Raw genomic sequence first — 14,630 nt, forward strand, 5'->3', positions numbered from 1 at the left:
TGGGGGGCGAACAAACAGGTGCTCAGAGGGCACACACCTGTTCCTCTCCCAGGCTGTCCTGCAGTTAACAGGTATGCAGACCAACAGGTGCTCAGACGGCACACACCCGCTCCTCTCCCAGGCTCTCCTGTGGTTAACAGGTACTCAGGCTTACAGGTGCTCAGATGGCACACATCTGCTCCCCTCCCAGGCTCTCCTGCAGCAGACGGCTCCACCCTTCACCCTTCTGTTCACACCAGAGCCTGAGAGGCCTTCTTCAGGATTCTCTTTCCTTTTTCTCCATAAATTCAGTTCTTTAAAAAGCCCTTCCATCTCTAATGTCAGATTCTGTGTGGAATCTGTCAAATTCTTTGCCATGTTCAAGCCCTTCCTACCTCTTTCTTACAATGAAAATACTCTAATTAGTATTTGTCTCCAGTCTTTCTTAACTATCCATGTTGTAGATGGTAGCCAGCACATGCTTTAGAAGGTACTCACCATGTAACAGATCTCTCCCTCTTCTGAGTTCTGTCACCTCTTCATCTTCTCCCCCAAGTTCATCCTTCACTGCTTTCCCCCCTTGTCCCTCCCCAGCTTCCTTCTCAGACCCAAATCCTTCAGACCTTGTTTTCCTGCTGGTGGGGATTTCATCTGTTATATAAAAAGTAAGTTTGCCTTTTAGTATCCTGATTTTTCCGGTAACCAGCATTCCTTCCCCATTAGAAACTGGTGTGGGATTGCAGACTCCCATAATTTGTGTGCATTCTCGCAACCGAGAACAAGGAGGAAAAGCACCTGAGCTCAGCGTGTCCTTGTAGAGGGCTCCTCATGGAGCGCCTCGTCATGGTTGCGCCCGGACGGAGCTGCACAGGTGCTCTGGGGCTCTGCAGATGGACATCTCGGGCTTTCTCCCTCTTCCTACAGCATCCCCCCCACAAGCCCATTGGATTGGTGAGACCCTCGTTGACTAACATCGTCTCCCACCCTCTCCAGGGTGATTGTGAACCTGTTTCTCTTACACCTTAAGCCATATTGCACAATAGAGTAATAGTGTTTTACCTGATCCAGAAAGAGTTATGACAATTAACCCTTCAAAGGCCACTTTCTTCTCAGGATTAGCTGATGCCTCTCGTGTGGATTCAGGAGGGTGAGAGAGGAAAAGTAAAATATGAATAGGGCAAAGTACCTGTCATAATGCATATTGTCTAGTCTTGGGGTGTCCTGTGGAAGACACCAGCTTTACGAAGGATTGTGTAGGACGTGGCTGAGTATTTGTCAGGATTTCAGACACCGGTGTTGATATACAATCTCATGAACGCTAGTATATGACTTTTTTTCCTTTTTAAAAAGATTTTATTAATTTTTTGACAGACAGGGAATGGGACTGAGAGCACAAGCAGAGGGAGCTGCAGAGGGAGGGGGAGCAGCAGACTCCCCGCTTAGCAGGGAGCCCAGCATGGGGCTCCGTCCCAGGACCCTGGGATCATGACCTGAGCTGAAGGCAGATGCTCAACGGACTGAGCCCCCCAGGAGCCCCTAGTATATGACTTTTACAAGAACACTATATTTCATCACGGACCAACGAGAAATAAAGAATAATTACAACTTTATAGTATAAGCAAGGGAAATTACATTTTATAGGAAAGAGGGTAGTAAATGCCAGCATGTAAATTACTTTTTGAATTACATTTTCCCAGGTCTGCAGGCTACAGGGTAATTCAATGACAAAAATCTCTACGTAAGCAAAAGCTGAATGTTCATGCCGTGCTATAAAAGGGCCCCTTGAAGGAAGAAGGATGTCACACTCTTGAATGGAAATGCAGCTTGCTTTCTCGGAGGCAGGAAGACCATTTCCAGGGTTGACAGGTTGCAAAGGTCTTATAGTTGCGTCAGGCAAGTGGGGTATTCTTCTAGCTCTTCAAACTAAAAATGGAGCAGAAGAAAATATGCTGAATCTCTTGATCTGTAAAATAAATGAGAATTTGGACATCTGAATAAATAGCGTACTCATTCAGTTCTCTTACCTTTGCGACCATTACCAAGTATCGATCAGACGTCGTATCTTTTTACAACATGTAGAAATGATTTTATTGCATCTGATTATTAACTGACAGCACAGGACTCCCCCCTAGAGTCAGGGCCACGCTCCTAGTATGGAGGCCCACGCCTCTCTGTCCTTTCCGTGCGGTGTGGGGCTTGGTAACGTTACGTGTGGATGCATTTCAGTAAAGCAAGGGCACTTCCATCTTGACATACAGAAAACTGTGTCCTTACGTATGTATAACCAAAAATAAAAGTCTGTGTAGGACATAACAAAGTAGGAAGATAAAATTCACATAGAGATTAAACACAGTTATCTAAACGTTTGCTTATCCACTGGTGAATTCTCAAAGTCACAGATGATTAAAGTGACTGGAGGTATAAGTAGGTTTGTGAAAATCTTAAACCCTTAGTTAGCTAGTGAACAAATAGTTCCGGTGTGACCAGCAGGATTCCGGACGTCCATGGTGATCAGGAGAAGCCTGTTGGTTCTCTGTTCTGGCCCAGCTTCTGTGTGCACCGAGCTCTCCGTGCTGTTGGGCACACTGGCTCTCGCTGGGGGGTGACCCCTCGCCTCTCGTAAAGTAGCCTGCGACGCTGTGATTTATGATAAGCACGTATTTGCTGTTCATTCCTGGCAGAGAGACCCCATAAACACACGAACAGACAGGAGGCTGGAAAGGGCCGTGAACACACGGAGCTGCGCGGAGAGCGGTGACCCTGGGGAGGGCGCGGAGGCTTTATGTCCCTTCTCCCGGACCTGACTCTGGGCATCTCTTCATTGGGCTCATTCTGATTTACAGCCTTTTATAATAAACTGATAGGTAGTTTAGTGAGTCAATGTTTCTGTGAGCCACCCTAGCAGATTGATTGAATCTGAGGACTTGGTGGTTGGAACGAACACTAGGAGTTGGTGGTTGGACCTCCCTTGGTGGTTGGAACCACCATTCCGCAGTGGGTAGTAACAGAGGAGACAGCCTGGATTTGTGAGTGGTGTCTGAAGTGGGGGGCAGTCCTACATGACGGAGTCCTTACCCTCGAAGATCCAGTGCTATCTGCAGGAAGACGGTGTCAGAGGGAGATGCCCCCCCATGTGGACGGTGTCTGTAGGGGATCCAATGCCATCTGCAGGGAGATGGCGTCAGAGGGGGATGCCCCCCCAACGTGCACGGTGTCCGTAGGGGATCCGATACCGTCTTAGGTAGATTGTGTCAGAATTCAGGTGGATTGTAGGACACCCCGCAGGTGTCTGAGATCGGCTAGGTGTGTGATAAACCCCCAGACACATATTAGATTTGGGTGCAGAAGACTGGAACCTCATAAATGTTTCGGGAATCCAAACATTTGTTTGAACTGTTTAAAGTACAACATTGTACATTAGAACCTAGTCACATAAGTGTCCCTTTTCTTTGAATCGTTGTGTAGATGGTTCAGTGTACGTGCCGCTGTGAGGAGCAGTAGGCGGTCGATGCAGGTTTCCTCCTGTGGTCCTCAGGTTTCCCCTCCTAATCCTGCTTCACCACAGGTCAGGAGTCTTCTCCCCCATCTGCATCGTTCCCTCGGGCTCCTGTCTTCCCAAGCAGGCGAACAGCCCTGTTGGGAAAGGTTCTCATTGGTAGACAATCCATGCAGCTCGTTCTGTTCTTCACAAGGCTACTGGGAATCCAAAAGCAGGAAGGTCTTGTGGAATTTCTAACCATGCCACTTCCAAAACTAGGCATTGGCTGAAGGAGAGATTGGAGGCCAGCGCAGAGTTCTGAGATCCTTACTACTAAACCACGTCGATAATCACCTTGCTCCCTAAAAGGAGGCGGTGTGTGGTGTTGGAGGAGCATGAGTTGGGCGTGAGATGGCCCTGGGATTACAGCCCACCCTCACTACTGCTTGAATTGCATGAAACTGGACACTCTTCGTATTTTTGAACCCCATGGTTTTTGTGTTTAATATGTGCAGGCTAACGTCACTTTCTCAGGGGTCTGCAAACGATGCCCACAGGCCACATCCGGCCCACCGCCTGTTTCTGTAAATAAAATTGTATTGACCCACGGCCACACTCCCTTGTTTACAGACCATCTGTGGCTGCTTTTGTGCCATCATGAGAGCTGAGTACTCGAGAGAGACTGTGCGGGCCATGAAGCCAAAACTCTTTGCTGTCCAGCCCTTGATTGAAAAGCTCATTGACCCTGTTCTATTTCATAGGATGGCTGTATGAATAGAAATAGAATGGTGTGGAAGTCCATCAAGCACACCAGAGACCACCAGGAATACACCTGGAGAAGAAGTTAGGTGGGCTGGCCTTGCTGCAGCAGAGGGAAATGTACCCTGGGGAAACAAGCATGGTTGAAGCCTGTGACAAAGGAGGACTCTGCTAACATCAGTCAAACAGCCCACACAACCCAGACGAGTGAATACTCGCTAACCACTCTAGAGCCATGAATTCAGACTTCTGCATTTCATTTCATGCCACTAGGTGTGTGTCTCTGAACAACACAGTGGAAATCCAGGGACGTTCAAATAGGGTCTGTCCTGCCCGGAATTCAAGGTTCAGCTGGAGGAAGAAATTAAAGGGAGGAAAAGTGATGAAAGCTGGGAAAATGTAGGTGTGCTGAGGAGGATTTGTTTCTGTACATCGTGGGAAATTGTCTTTGAGGACAGCAGCTGGGGGGACTTTGGAAGGACAGAGTGTCGTACCCAGCACAGACAAGGAGCGCTGGCTGGTGCACTCTGAGCTAACAGAGTCTGGAACCTAGTGAACTCAAGGAGGAGCTCAGTATACTGTAGGAATTAAGAATGCAACAAATGGGAAAGAGGCAGCTGTATTAAAATGGCAAAATAAAAAGAACACTAAAACCAGAGCCCGATCGTGCCACAAAACAGTGATGGAGAAGAAACGGCCTAGCCTAGGGTGGTGGAAATCAAAGTGTGAATTACCTGATTCGGAGGAATGTTTCCTAGTGTTTTGATTAGAGACTTAGTCTCTGAGTGCCATTGGATATGGGACATCTGAGGTTTGGGATCATTCTGAGTCACGTTTACATTGTCCTTGCTTTGCAGTAAGTACGTGGTGAACGCAGTGTTACATTGACCACGGGGGAAAATCATGTTAAGAAACAGCAGTGAACATGCCTACAGACCTAGTCTCATCTTTCCTAAAGCATCCCATCTCCTACTGCAACTGCCCTATCCTGTTCTTGTAACTTGTTTCCACAGAGTCTTGGCTCCTTTTCCACAGAATAGGCACCAGCGGCTTGTGAGACATACACAACCCCTTCCCTCCTTACTGTGCTCCCTCCACGACTATGCCCCATGTGCCAGCCGTTGGGAGTGCCCTCCTCTGTGTGCAGGATCACCTGCATATGTGTCTGCTGCTATTGCAGGAGACCCATGTGCACGAGATTTGTGTCTGCGGCCTCTGGCTCACTGCCTGACACTTAGGAAGTGATCACTAAGTACTGACAGGAAGGAATGAATGAACGAATGAATGCATCCTTCAACTCCATTCCCAATCTAACGTATCATCGCATTGCATTTGCTGGCTCTTAGTATTTCCCATACAAAGTAGATTGAACATTTAGGGCCTTGCTCCGGGCCTTGCTGTATATAATGCTGGTACGTCTATGAAAAGCTGTCTGTATTGTTCCCAGGCCACGTGGTATTTTCATAGTATTTCATTTACTTTCTTCGCTACTACAAAAACACATATATAATGAGAAATACTATCCAGACCTCTTCTTTAAATGAGAGCAGCCTTTCCCACCTGACGAATGTGTACTGACTACTGCTTACTTTTGACCAGGAAATCACAGTGTTGTGCTTTGTTGCAGAAGACCCACTTGGGAAGACAAGAAAGAGCGCAATGCACATGCAGCCCCCTTTCCAACGACGACGGCCCACGCGCCTCCTGGAAATCGGGGCCCCCTTCTATCAAGACAACCAGCTGCAGGTGAAGGTCTACTGGAAAAAGACCGAAGGTGGGCCAACACTGTCTGATGATTTGTTATCTGCATTAAGTAGCCCAGTGACATCACGAGGCTAGTGAAAAAGTCAAGGGCGAGCCACGGTGTTGATAGTTTGTTTTTTTTTTTCTTTAAGATTTATTTATTTTAGAGCGAGAACATGAGTGGAAGGAGGGGCACAGGAAGAGGGGGAGAGAGAATCTCAAGCAGACTCCATGCTGAGGGTGGAGCCCAGTGTGGGGCTCAATGTCACGACTCTATCAGGACCTGAGCTGAAACCAAGAGTCAGACACTTAACTGGCTGAGTCACCCAGGCACCCCACCATGGTGTTGATATTAAGGAGACTAGAACCTGGACAAAATACTTTGATTTTTTTTTTTTTTTAATGCCTTGCTATTGTGAAGTCTGAGTGGGCTGCCCCGTTTCCCAGGAATCTGTATCCCGTTTGGAAATTGCATCGGTCACCCAGTTGCATTTTATCATCTCAGGCATGTTAGCCTATCTTCACTGCTTTCCCAGAAGGCCAGTCTTGTCTTCAAAACACTCAAAATACTCATTATTCTGCACTGTAAATTTTTATTCTAAGTTAGTTTTTCATTTTAAAAAAAGATGAACGACCCAAATAATTTGGAAAATAGAGAAAGAAGTCACTTACTTCAGTATTCTCTCCTAGAAACAGTATTTTGGTGGATGTCCTTTTGAAAGTTTCCTACACTTCTGTTCTTCCCTCATTTGTTTTATACACACACACAAATATATATGTGTATATATACACATACACACACATTTTTATATATATATATAACATTTTCATGTAAAACATCCATTTTCATATAATATAGGAGCAGTCTGCATTGTCATATATTTCTCGTGCCATGTTTAACTCGCTGCTGCGTACGGACACACCACGATATCCTAACACACCATCATTCCACTGCAGCAAAACTCTTGTGTGCCTTCAGGGTTTCCATTTTATAATTAATACCGCAGGGAAGATTTACCCTTAGAATTGTTTGAGTATTTGTTTGAATAGTTGTTTGACTCTTGATCTCAGCTCAGGTCTTGATCTCAGGACTGTGAATTCATGCCCCACGCTGGGATCCCGGCTGGTGTGGAACCTACCTTTAGAAAAAAGGAATATTGGTGTTGGAGTTCTTGTTCCAGAATTTTCTTCCAAGCTGCTGACATCCATTCTGCAGCTAAAATAATATTACAATTAATATTAATGTTTTATTACTATCATATGTTAATTAAAACTAAATTCCATTTATTCAGTGTTATTTATTAAATTAAAAATTATTCATTAATATATATCCCTAATCCTAAGTTTAATAAGTTTTAGGATAAATATTAAATTACAAAATTTGTTTGATCTATTATATTAACCAATTTTAGGTTAGAACTCTATCAGTAGTAAAACATTAATATTGAAAATACAAACATATAGTGAAGTACAAACGTGAGCACTGAGAATACATCTTAAGCATACAAGAGCAACCACTGCCGCCGCGGACTTCTAAACCTGAAGGTTTGTTTTGCTGATACTTGAAATTTATACAACTTGGAACCATACAGTGTGTGTTGGGTTTCTTGCAGTGAACGTGATATGGGAAGTGGGAAATGAACGCATTCTGCTGCAAGGAGTAGTAATTCACCCATGGCTGGTGCTGCCCTTGTAGCCCCCCGTAGAGCTCCACCAAAGGCTCTTTTCAGCCCGTGCTGGGGATTTAGTTTGTCCAGCTGATGGGCTCGGCAGCATAGTGCTGCTGTGAACACAGGTCTTTGATGCACATATTCTCCTGGACAAGGAGGGCTCCTGGGTGATTAGGGCATGTGGAGCTTTGGAAGACACTGATGGTGTCCCACAGCAGATGCACCAGCTTCCTTTCCCACTAGCAGGGCACCATTGTCCCCGGTGCGCCCCCCTCCCTCTGCCATGTGGAATGCCCATCTTTTTAAGTTGAGCTATTCTGGCACCTGCGTGTTGATGGCTCCGTATTGTCTGAACTTGCATTTTTTAAGCTGTTCGGCCAGGCTGTCCTTCCTGCAAGAGACCTTTACACGTTGAATCTATGTCACCTGCTGATTCCTTTGTTTTGGTGTTTTCTCCCTGTGTGACCTCCTCTTACCTTCCTTTCTCAGTAGTTCTGAGTTTTAGAGGGGGTCCATTCATCACTTTGTTTCCTTTTGGTGAGAGCTCTTGCCGTCCTGGTTGAGACTGTTTGCTTATACAGGGCCACAAAGATCCTGCCCTCATCTCCTTTCTCTCTGAGGCTGACTTCCACCTGGAACTGAATTGACGTGTAGGGCTCCCTGTTCCTTTACTCTTCTCTCTCCTGATCTGCAGCTGAGAGACCATCATTTATTTAAAGATGACTCTTACCCCAAACCTCTGGGCTGCTGTCCTGGCCGTACATCAAAATATGGGCAAGTTAACTTTTTAACCTTCTGTAGAGTCACTTAGCATATTTTTCCAACTTTCTGACATTACCGTGTTGTCTGAACTGTAGATTTGTACATATTTTTAATCATAGTTCTTCAGTTTTTTACTTCATTTTCAAATTGTCTTCACTATTCTTGGCCCTGTGTGTTTTTATGTCAGTATTTGTATTAATGCGCCAGTGTCCACAAAAACCTTGTGAGATCTTTGTTGAAAATTCAATCGATATGGTAACGACTGGAGAATTCACATCTTTATAATCTCCACACTTGACAGATCACTTTATTCAGGTTTTTACAATCTTCTCTCAACGGTGATTTATAATATATAATGCAGAGCCTATAATACTTTTAAGATGATGATTCTAAGGCGTTTGTGTTTATTTCGATCCCCTTATATACACGCATACTTTTCCTCAGTTTTGTTTTCCGACTTTGGCTGTCACATATGTAAATACATCATATATGAATACCTCTTCCTTTTATGTCTTGATGGTGAATCTGACTGTATCGTTCTCCCCTTGCTCATTACAACATTTCATCTGACGGTCCTTTCCCATTTTTCTGTAAGAGCCACCGTGTCGCCTGTACATAATGAGAGTGTTGTGTTTTCCTTCCCACCAGACCTTTGACATTTTCCTCTTCACCTTTGGTTTAATGGTGGCTGCGACATTCAGTACAGGCTGGAGCAAGAGTGATCACTGCAGGCGCGACGTTTATTTTGATGCCTTCATTTCTGTTTACTCCAAGTAGGGATGAAACAGAAGCACTGCTTTCTTTCCTTCTTCTCGGTTACCTGGTTGATGATTTACTAGTAATTCTGACTAATTAGGTGGAAACAAATTAATGGTATTGATGGCTGAGAAAAGTCACTTCTCTAAACATCTCTAAGGAATTATTATATGTAAAACATTGCACGCTTGTAAACTACTATTTGAACCACAGTACCGTAGAGCTTAAGAATACAGTCTTTAAAATGAGATGTATTTTGTTTAAAAGCCCAGGTGAACCACTCACTGTGTGATGTCAGGCAAGTCACTCATCACTTGGCACATCGGTTTCTCATCTGTAGGAAGGCACCTAGCTCACGGGCAGTGCGTGACGTGACGGGATCTGTGTGCATGTGTGTAGGAATACGAGCGTGTGCACGGGTACCTAAGCGATTTTATATCTGTATGCAAATATCTGCTGCTTCTATTTTTCCCAGCTTTACGGAGATAGAACTGACCTAGAACACTGTGCATATTTAAGGTGCATAATGTGATGATTCGATGTACATACCTACGTGATACGATTTGCACAATAAGGTTATTGAGTGCCTTAACCCTAAGCATGAGGTCTAACTGTAAGGTTTCTGTAGACACACTTTACCAGATGAACAAAATCCTCTACTGCTCTTTTTTCTTTCTTTTTTTTAAAGATCTTTTTAAAATTTTATTTCAGAGAGAGCGAGCAAGAATGAGTGGGGGGAGGGGCAGAAGGGGAGGGAGACGCAGACTCCTGCCTGAGTGTCGAGTCTGACACGGGGCTTAATCCCAGGACCCTGAGATCATCATCTGAGCCGAAGGCACACGCTAAATGGACTGAGCCACTCAGGCGTCTCATCCCCTACTGCTCTTACCTGCAGTGTTTTTATCATGGACGCATATAGATTTGTGTCAAACATTCTTCTTGAAAGTAATGAGAAGATAGGGACTTTTTTTCATTTATTCTATTAACATGATGAACTAAAGGAAAAAGATAGACTATGTTGTAGGTTTGTTGTGGGCAGTAAATTTTGAGAGTACACATACCAAATGCTTGGGGACAGTGCCCAGCACAAAGTAATCACCCCACAAATGTCAGCGTTCTTAGGGGGTTTCCTGTTGCTGGAGGCCTGAAGGGTGACCCAAGGGCAGAGGGGAAACAGAACTTCAGGAAGGAGGGTGAACACCTCAGAGCTAGAGGCTTCTTGCGGCTCTAGGACCGACTCTGTTTTCCTCCTTTGCAGACAACCAAGTATGATACATTCACAGACAGGCTCATGATTTAATTTGCAATCCAAATGCGATTAATTCTAAGCATTCAGTTTGGCAGATGCAATGGGATTAGCCATCCCTGCCTTCTGTCAGCAGCAGGAAATGGACAGTATTCCCGTACAGTAACGACCGGAGTGCATGACAAGCAAGGGGTCACGTTTGCCTCGAAGACTGTGTGCACGCGCGCGTGTGTGTGTGTGTGTGTGTGTGTGTACAGGCAGTGTATATACACATTCCTTTCTGTGCATAACCCTGGAGCTCAGGATGTAGTTATGTGGTTGAAATGCGGATGGAACCGGAACCTCAGCACGGTAGTTATGTTGCCGTGGGAGTCTGCACACGGAGGTCAGTTTCCACCAGATCACGTGGGCCGCTTAGGTACCAAGAACAAGTCATGCTTTCACTAAAGTTTTGTCTGTTTTCCAAGAAGCCCTTTTCCTTAAATTGTATCCATCCCATTTCCCTTTTGATTTTAAATTTGAAAGCCAAGTTCACATATAAAACTCAGCAGAGCGTCCCTGTGCCAGCGCCCTCAGTAGAAGGAGACTGTGGAAACGTCGGGGAGTCCAGCGCTCACCGAGGTGGAGAGCATGTGTTCCAAACGCATCCCACATTTGTTCTCCTTCCAGAAGCCCGTTAGGCAGGCACCGTGTGACCTACAGAACCCCCAAGCAGAGTTCCCCGAGACACGGATGAAGCAGGTGCCGTTCGTAACTATCACGAATGTAGGAAAGGAGACGCCTCCTAAGTCAACACGCAGTCCCCGTGTTCTGCGAACTCTGTGTAGAATGGGACTACGAGCTCTTTCTGTGTCCTGGGTAAAGGAGGCTTGGGCTGGCTTTTCCAGACTCTCCGACTGTAAAATCACACAGTGTGTGCACTGTATGCACCTTGATGGACGCGTCTCGAATGCTTTTTCAGCACTGCATCAAAACTGATGACGTACTACATAGAGGCGAACTGAATATAATAATAAAAAGATAAAAATAAAAAATAAAAACAGCATTAAAACAGGAAAAAAAAATTCTGACATAGGTACCTGAATGAATATTCTTGGACCGTAACTAATTTCCACCAGTGGATACACTGAGTTGAAAACTTAAAAAACAAAAAACAAAACAAAACAAAAAAAAACGCTTGTGACAGATCAGAGTAGACGAGAATCTTGTTCACTAATCGAGACAGAACTGTAAGTAGAAATTGGTTTCTAGATATCTGTCACATTTCCTAAACGTGAGGGTGGCCAGCATGTTGGTTTTGGACCTGGCGCTAGGAACTCGAGAGCAGAAATCTGTTCACATCCCTTGAAATTTCCCAGAGAGGTGCATGGTTTTTTTGTATTATTTATGATGACACAGCATATAATTTTGTAGGGAAATGACTCAAACATCGTATGTCAGCCCAACGTAGTGCCTAGGGTAGCTGGGTTATTATAGTGATGTTTTGCAAGGAAATACAAATCCTCAACAGTGAATTTGTACTTCTAAAAGGAACAGTTCATTTTTATTAATGCACACCTGGAAGTATAGAACATTTTTATTAATGTTAGTAATTAGTAATTTTATTATTCTACAGACATCAGTTCAGTTTTCCTGGGTGACCACAGAATCCACAGCTACTTTTATTAATTAGTAATTTTATTATTCTACAGACAACAGTTCAGTTTTCCTGGGTGACCACAGAATCCACAGCCTAACTTTTAGGCTTTTTGGTTTAGATTTAGTGTTTGCACTCCAAAAATATGCAAAGTTAGGAGAAAACATTCACACTTCTACTTTGAGTACAAATGCCTTCTGCCTAGATGTTCAAGATTTTTCTTTTACAGAATCGTACAAAGTCAGAAAGTCTGTCTGACCAAAGCATTTTTACAAACATAAAGAGAACAAGACATTAGTTCGTGAAAGGAGGTCATTCCACTAACATTGATTGAGCACCTACTGCATACCAGGTGTATTTCTGATGCAGGAGATGCTGTAAAGAACAGAACTTCCTGCTCTGGGGAATTGGCATTTTCTGATGTGTTTCCAAGTGTTTGTGCCCGGCCACCAGTGTCGCGACTTCCCGTGCTTTGCTATGGGGGCTATTCCGTGGCGCTCTAACATGGTGTCTCTTTCTCAGAGCTCTGATTTCAATCACCCCAGCACTCTTGATCATTAGACTTTTGGAATTTAGAGATTAACATTTAATTAAAAATTTTGCAGCCTTGGGGCGCCTGGGTGGCACAGTCAGTTGGGTGTCCGATTCTTGGTTTGGGCTCAGGTGATGATCTCAGTATCGTGGGATTAAGCCCCATGTTGGGTTCCATGCTTAGTGGGGAGTCTGCTTGGGATTCTCTCTCCCACTCCCTCTGCTCCTTTTGCTCATGCTCTCTCTCTTGTCTCTCTTTCTCTCTAAAATAAATAAATCCTAAAAAAAATATTTTGCAGCCTCTAATTTATGCCAGACACTGTGAGTTAGATATATTTCAGAAACAAATTAAAAACATCTACTTTTTGAAGCACAGTTGAAACACACTGAAAGTAAATTTCAATATTTAAAAATACTTCTCAAGTACTTTATAATTTATTTGTGGAAGGAAGAACTTAATTTCAAGAAGCAGAGCAACACAAGGCATTTGGCATAGAATTTTCATATGTATCCCCTTAGGAAATAGTTGATATGCTGATGCTGTTTTTAATATTCTAGTTACAGAGTGGGTCCTGAAGTCATATCCTAAATACAGACTTGCAGGATTTTCACAACTGCCAAGATGAAGCTAAAGACAAGGTATTTGTATAAACGAGTTAATGGACACAACTCAGCTAACATACAGGCATGGGCATTTTTCCCTTTGCAATTTGAAACAATTCCAGTATAATTAACTACAGTGTTCTATACTTCCAGGTGTACATTTGAGTGATTGAACAATTCTTTGAATTGTTTGAACAAAGAATTCTTTGAACAACTCAATTCTTGAACAACTCTTATCTTTTTGAGTTAGTGTTTTTGTATTTTATTGTCATTCCAGTGCGGTTGACATACAGTGTCACAGTGGTCTCTGATGCCGAAACAGTGATCCAACAATCCCATGTACTGCTCAGTGCTCACGCGATAAGTGCCCTCTCCATCCCCTTCACCTACTGTACCGACTCCCCGCCCCCTCCTCTGCTAACCACCAGGTCTCCACAGTTAGGGGTCTGTTTCATGGCTTGCCTCTCTCTTTTTCCCTTTGCGTGTTTCTTTTGTTTCTTAAATCCCACATATGAGTGAAATCATATGGTATTTGTCTTTCTTTCACTGATCTCACTTACCATTTTACTCTCTAGCTCCATCAATGGTGTTACAAATGGCAAGATTTCGTTCTTTTTGATGGCTAAGTAATATTCCATTGTATATATATATACACCACCTCTTCTTTATCCATTCATCGATTGTTGGGTACTTGGGCTCCTTCCATAATAATGCTGCTATAAACACAGGGGTGCATGTAGCTTTCTGAATTGGTGTTTTTGTATTCTTTGGGTAATTACCCAGTCGTGGAATTACTGGATCTGTTCTTAATTATTTGAGGAACTTCCATACTGTTTTCTAGAGTGGTTGCACCAATTTGCATTCCCACCAACAGTGCATGAGAGTTTCTTTTTCTCCAGCCCTTGCCAACAGTGGTTGTTTCCTCTGTTTTTTAGCCATTCTGACAGGTGTGAGGTGGTATCTCATAGTTTTGATTTCATTTCCCTGACGTTCAGCATCTTTTCATGTATGTCCATCTGTATGTCTTTGGAGAAATGTCTGTTCATATGTTCTGCCCATTTTTTTAATTGGGTTATTTGGGTATTGGGTGTTGAGTTGTATCAGTTTTTTATATATTTTGGATACTTACCCTCTATTGGATATGTCATTTGTAAATATCTTCTCCCATTCAGTAGGCTTTTAGTTCTGTTGATTATTTCCTTCACTGTGCAGAAGGTTTTAATTTTGATGAAGTCCTGATTCTTTTTGCTTTTGTTTCCCTTGCCTCAGGAGACATGCCTAGGAAAATGTTGCTAAGGCTGGTGTCAGAGAAGTTACTGCCTGTGCTCCTTGCAGTATTTTTATGGTTTCAGGTCTCACATTTAGGTCTTCAATCCATTTTGAACTTATATTTGTATATGGTGTAGGAAAGTGGTCCTGTTTCATTCTTTTGTGTATACCTGTTCAGTTCTCCCAAAACGATCTATT

The 14,630-nt window shown here is 43.7% G+C and overlaps 2 protein-coding genes across 3 annotated transcripts in view; one reads left to right on the plus strand and one right to left on the minus strand.

Moving 5' to 3' along the window:
• Positions 1 to 14,630, plus strand: part of LOC130541803 (anosmin-1) — a 182,850-nt gene that overhangs the window by 152,251 nt on the left and 15,969 nt on the right. For both annotated transcript variants that reach the window (XM_057315651.1, XM_057315640.1), the window contains exon 9: positions 5,844 to 5,990. In XM_057315651.1, the coding sequence (XP_057171634.1) occupies positions 5,844 to 5,990 (147 nt within the window). The remainder of the gene's footprint in view (positions 1 to 5,843; positions 5,991 to 14,630) is intronic.
• LOC130544340 (uncharacterized) overlaps positions 1,310 to 14,630 on the minus strand; it is a 28,370-nt gene continuing 15,049 nt past the window's right edge. Inside the window, exons 10-11 of the mRNA XM_057315658.1 lie at positions 7,099 to 7,175; positions 1,310 to 1,902 (exon numbers count right to left, since the gene is read on the minus strand). The gene's annotated coding sequence lies outside the window, so the exon portion shown is untranslated. The remainder of the gene's footprint in view (positions 1,903 to 7,098; positions 7,176 to 14,630) is intronic.

Source organism: Ursus arctos, chromosome Y (genome assembly GCF_023065955.2).
Source record: "Ursus arctos isolate Adak ecotype North America chromosome Y, UrsArc2.0, whole genome shotgun sequence".
NCBI lineage: Eukaryota > Metazoa > Chordata > Mammalia > Carnivora > Ursidae > Ursus > Ursus arctos.